This window comes from Nicotiana sylvestris, chromosome 6, assembly GCF_000393655.2.
Source record: "Nicotiana sylvestris chromosome 6, ASM39365v2, whole genome shotgun sequence".
Classification (NCBI taxonomy): domain Eukaryota; kingdom Viridiplantae; phylum Streptophyta; class Magnoliopsida; order Solanales; family Solanaceae; genus Nicotiana; species Nicotiana sylvestris.
In genome coordinates this window covers 177,460,916-177,464,205 of record NC_091062.1, presented here as the reverse complement: position 1 = coordinate 177,464,205, position 3,290 = coordinate 177,460,916, and the positions used below count along the sequence as shown (strand labels likewise).

Sequence of the window (3,290 nt, the reverse complement as noted above, 5' to 3'; positions counted from 1 at the left end):
CAGTAGGGCCCTGACCTTCCTCGTCACTACTCGACCGAGGTTAGGCTTGGCACTTACTGAATACTGCTGTGGTGTACTCATGCCCTTCTTGTGCATGTTTTTCATGTGCAGATCTAGGCTCTTCGGCTTAGCCATACCATCAATGAGGCGAGGCGATTCTTTAGAGACTTCGAGGTATATCTACCGCGTCCGTAGACCGAGGAGTCTCTCTCCATTCTCTCTTGTAGTTATAGCCCTTCTGTATTTCTTTTGATTTAGACATTCTAGAGTTAGAGCACTATGTAGTAACCATAGCTTGTGATTTCATGAGATTCCGGGTTTTGGGAGTTGTTTTAGTTTGAGAGTTTTTATTGTATATGCCGAGCGGCATCTTAAACATTTATTTATGTTCCTTTCGCAATTTTTTTGGCTAGTTTTATCTTTCATTTCTTTTTTCCACAATTTGTTAGGCTTACCTAATCGTAGAGACTAGGTGCCGCCACGACAGTTCACAGAGGGCGAACTCGGGTCGTGACCCTTGTTATAAGTGTGTGTCATTCTTTGCTGGTATAACTAGCCAAAACACACTGCTGCTAGCCGTTTTTCGTCAATCATCATTAGCTATTCTAATCAGGTCTTGACCCACTCAGTGTCTTTAATCTCTAATTCGATAATGATTCGGAGAGAGCGAATTTCTACTTCAACCAGTATTACAACTTTAGTTCCATACACCAACAGATAAGGAGTTGTCCCAATAGATGTGCGAGCATTCGTGCAGTATCCCAAAAGGGCAAAATGCAACTTTTCATGCCATTGCCTGGACCCTTGGATCATCTTCCTAAGAATCTTCTTGATGTTCTTGTTTGCCACTTCAATGGCTCCATTAGCTTTTGATGGTAAGGGGTAGAGTTGCGATGCACAATTTTAAATTGCTCGCATAACTTCTTCATCAAATGACTATTTAAATTGGTTGCATTGTCATTGATGATGGTCTTTGGGATACCAAAGCAACAGATGATGTTGGAATGAACAAAATCTACCATTGCTTTCCTGGTGACTACTTTGAAAGTGACGTCCTCTACCCACTTGGTGAAGTAATCAATTGCAACTAAAATGAATCTATGCCCATTTGCAGCCTTTGGATCGATTGGCCCAATAACATCCATTCCCCAAGCATGACGATACGGCGAGAAGGAGGATTGGGCACTCATGATAGCTGCAATTTTGCAGCTTGATTTGAAGGATTTACAAAAGGCCAAGTAGAGGACATGGGATGCAATTCTGATAGAGGCCAGTGAATCAGGTCGCCACGAATTTGGCATTAGTGATGCTTGCGAACAAAATTGAAGCAATCTCGCTCCATAATAAGCCAATTAATAATACCCTGCCCGTAAAATCTTCTTCACCAAAACATATCCATTCATATGAGATCCACATACCCCTGAATGCACTTCACTCATAATCCATTCGGCTTCTATGGAATCTATGCATGTCAATAAGTTCGAATCTGGGGCCCTTTTGTACAAAATTTCCCCATTCAGGAAGAAACCATCGGCAAGCCGCCTTATAGTTCTTTTTTTATCTCCCTTGGCATGCTCCAGGTATTCCCTTATTTTCAGGAATCGTTTTATGTCATGATACCATGAATCACCATATAGTTCTGTCTTAATAGTATTGCAATAATCGTGTTGATTCTGAACTTGAATTTTTAATGGATTAATATGAGTGTTGCCTGTATAAGGGAGCATCGAGGCTAAGGTAGCCAAGGTATCGGCTAGCTCGTTATGAAACCTGGTAATGTACCTATACTTGATGGATTTGAATCTCTTACTTAGGTCTTGCACACATTGTCTATATGGAATAAGCTTGATGTCTCGAGTCTCCCATTTGCTTTTGGCTTGCCGGATAAGCAAGTCAGAATCTCCCATAACCAATAGTTCATGCACATCCATATCAAGATCCATCTTTAGACCTATGATATGAGCCCTGTATTCTGTCGTATTATTGGTACAGAAGAATGGAAGTTGTATCATTTCATGGTAGTGTTGTCCAATAGGTTAGATGAGGATTGCCCCGATCCCAACTCCTTTGATATTGACAGCCCCATCAAAATATATTTTCCATACATGGTTGTCATCGGAACTACTTCCTCTATTGAGTTGAACTCTTCATCTGGGAAGTATGTGCTCAGTGGCTCGTAATCATCATCGACTGGATTCTCTGCTAAATGATCTTCCAAAGCCTACACTTTGATTGCGGTGCGAGTGACATAGATGATGTCAAACTTTATGAGCAGAATTTTCCATTTTGCGAGCCTAATAGTGGGCATTGGCTTTTGGAAGATGTACTTCAAATGTCCATTCTGGATATAAGGTAAGTAGTGTAGGCAAAAAGATAATTCCGCAATTTTTGAGCGACCCAAGTCAAGGCACAACATCCTTTCTAAAAGGATATACTTAACCCCGTAACTGGTGAACTTCTTGCTCAAATAATAGATTGCATGTTCCTTTTTGCCTGTTGCATCATGTTTCCCTAGAACGAACCAAAGGAATTATCCATAACAGATATATATAAAAACAAAGGTCTATCAGGTTCAGATGGGACCCGTACATGGGGTTTTGACAGATAATCTTTGATCCTGTCAAAATCTATTTAGCAATCCTCCATCCACTTGATATCAGCATCCTTTTTTAGCAACTTAAAGATGGGCTCTCATGTTGTTATGATCTAAGAAATGAACCTATTGATGTAGTTCAATCTACCGAGCAAACTCATGACTTCAGTTTTGTTCTTTGTAGGTGGCAGATCTCGAATGGACTTTTATCTTAGATGGATCCAATTTGATGACTCTTCAGCTAACTATAAAATCGAGGATCTTCCTAGACATAATCCCAAATTCACACTTGGTTGGATTGAGCTTAAGGTCATACCTTCGCAGCCATTCGAAGAACTTTTTCAAATCGCGCACATGATCAGCCTGTGTCTTTGTCTTTATGATGACATCATCGACATATACTTCAATCTCTAAATGGTAGTCATGGACCTCGTGTACGCTATCCCCCTGCATTTTTCAAACCAAATGGAATGACCTTGTAATAATATGTACTCCCGTGGAGTGGTGAAAGTGGTCTTTTCTGCATCGTCCTCATCCATTAGAATCTGGTGGTATCTTGCATAGGAATCTACAAAAGATTGTATCTCATGCTTTGCGCAATTATCTACAAGGATGTGGATGTTTGGTAAAGAAAAATTATCATTTGGACTCGCTTTGTTCAAGTCTTTATAGTCAACACAGACTCTAGTTTTTCCAT

General features: G+C 40.3%; 2 protein-coding genes across 2 annotated transcripts; both read right to left on the bottom strand.

Moving 5' to 3' along the window:
- Positions 1 to 609: 609 nt before the first annotated feature.
- On the bottom strand, positions 610 to 1,301 carry LOC138871734 (uncharacterized). Its single transcript, XM_070149632.1, has 2 exons — positions 983 to 1,301; positions 610 to 866 (listed from the first exon to the last, which is right to left on the bottom strand). The coding sequence occupies exons 1-2, from the start codon at positions 1,299 to 1,301 to the stop codon at positions 610 to 612; spliced, it is 576 nt and encodes a 191-aa protein (XP_070005733.1).
- Positions 1,302 to 1,352: 51 nt separating this feature from the next.
- On the bottom strand, positions 1,353 to 1,943 carry LOC104225879 (uncharacterized). The gene has a single exon (XM_009777761.1). The coding sequence runs from the start codon at positions 1,941 to 1,943 to the stop codon at positions 1,353 to 1,355; it is 591 nt and encodes a 196-aa protein (XP_009776063.1).
- Between the last annotated feature and the right edge of the window lie 1,347 nt (positions 1,944 to 3,290).

Excerpts from the sequence above, each read along its gene's own strand:
- LOC138871734 (XM_070149632.1), bottom strand. The coding sequence starts at position 1,301 with ATGCCAAATTCGTGGCGACCTGATTCACTGGCCTCTATCAGAATTGCA. Across the intron at positions 867-982 it reads CAACATCATCTGTTGCTTTG|CTAATGGAGCCATTGAAGTG; the intron begins GTATCCCAAAGA and ends TACCATCAAAAG.
- LOC104225879 (XM_009777761.1), bottom strand. The coding sequence starts at position 1,943 with ATGGATCTTGATATGGATGTGCATGAACTATTGGTTATGGGAGATTCT.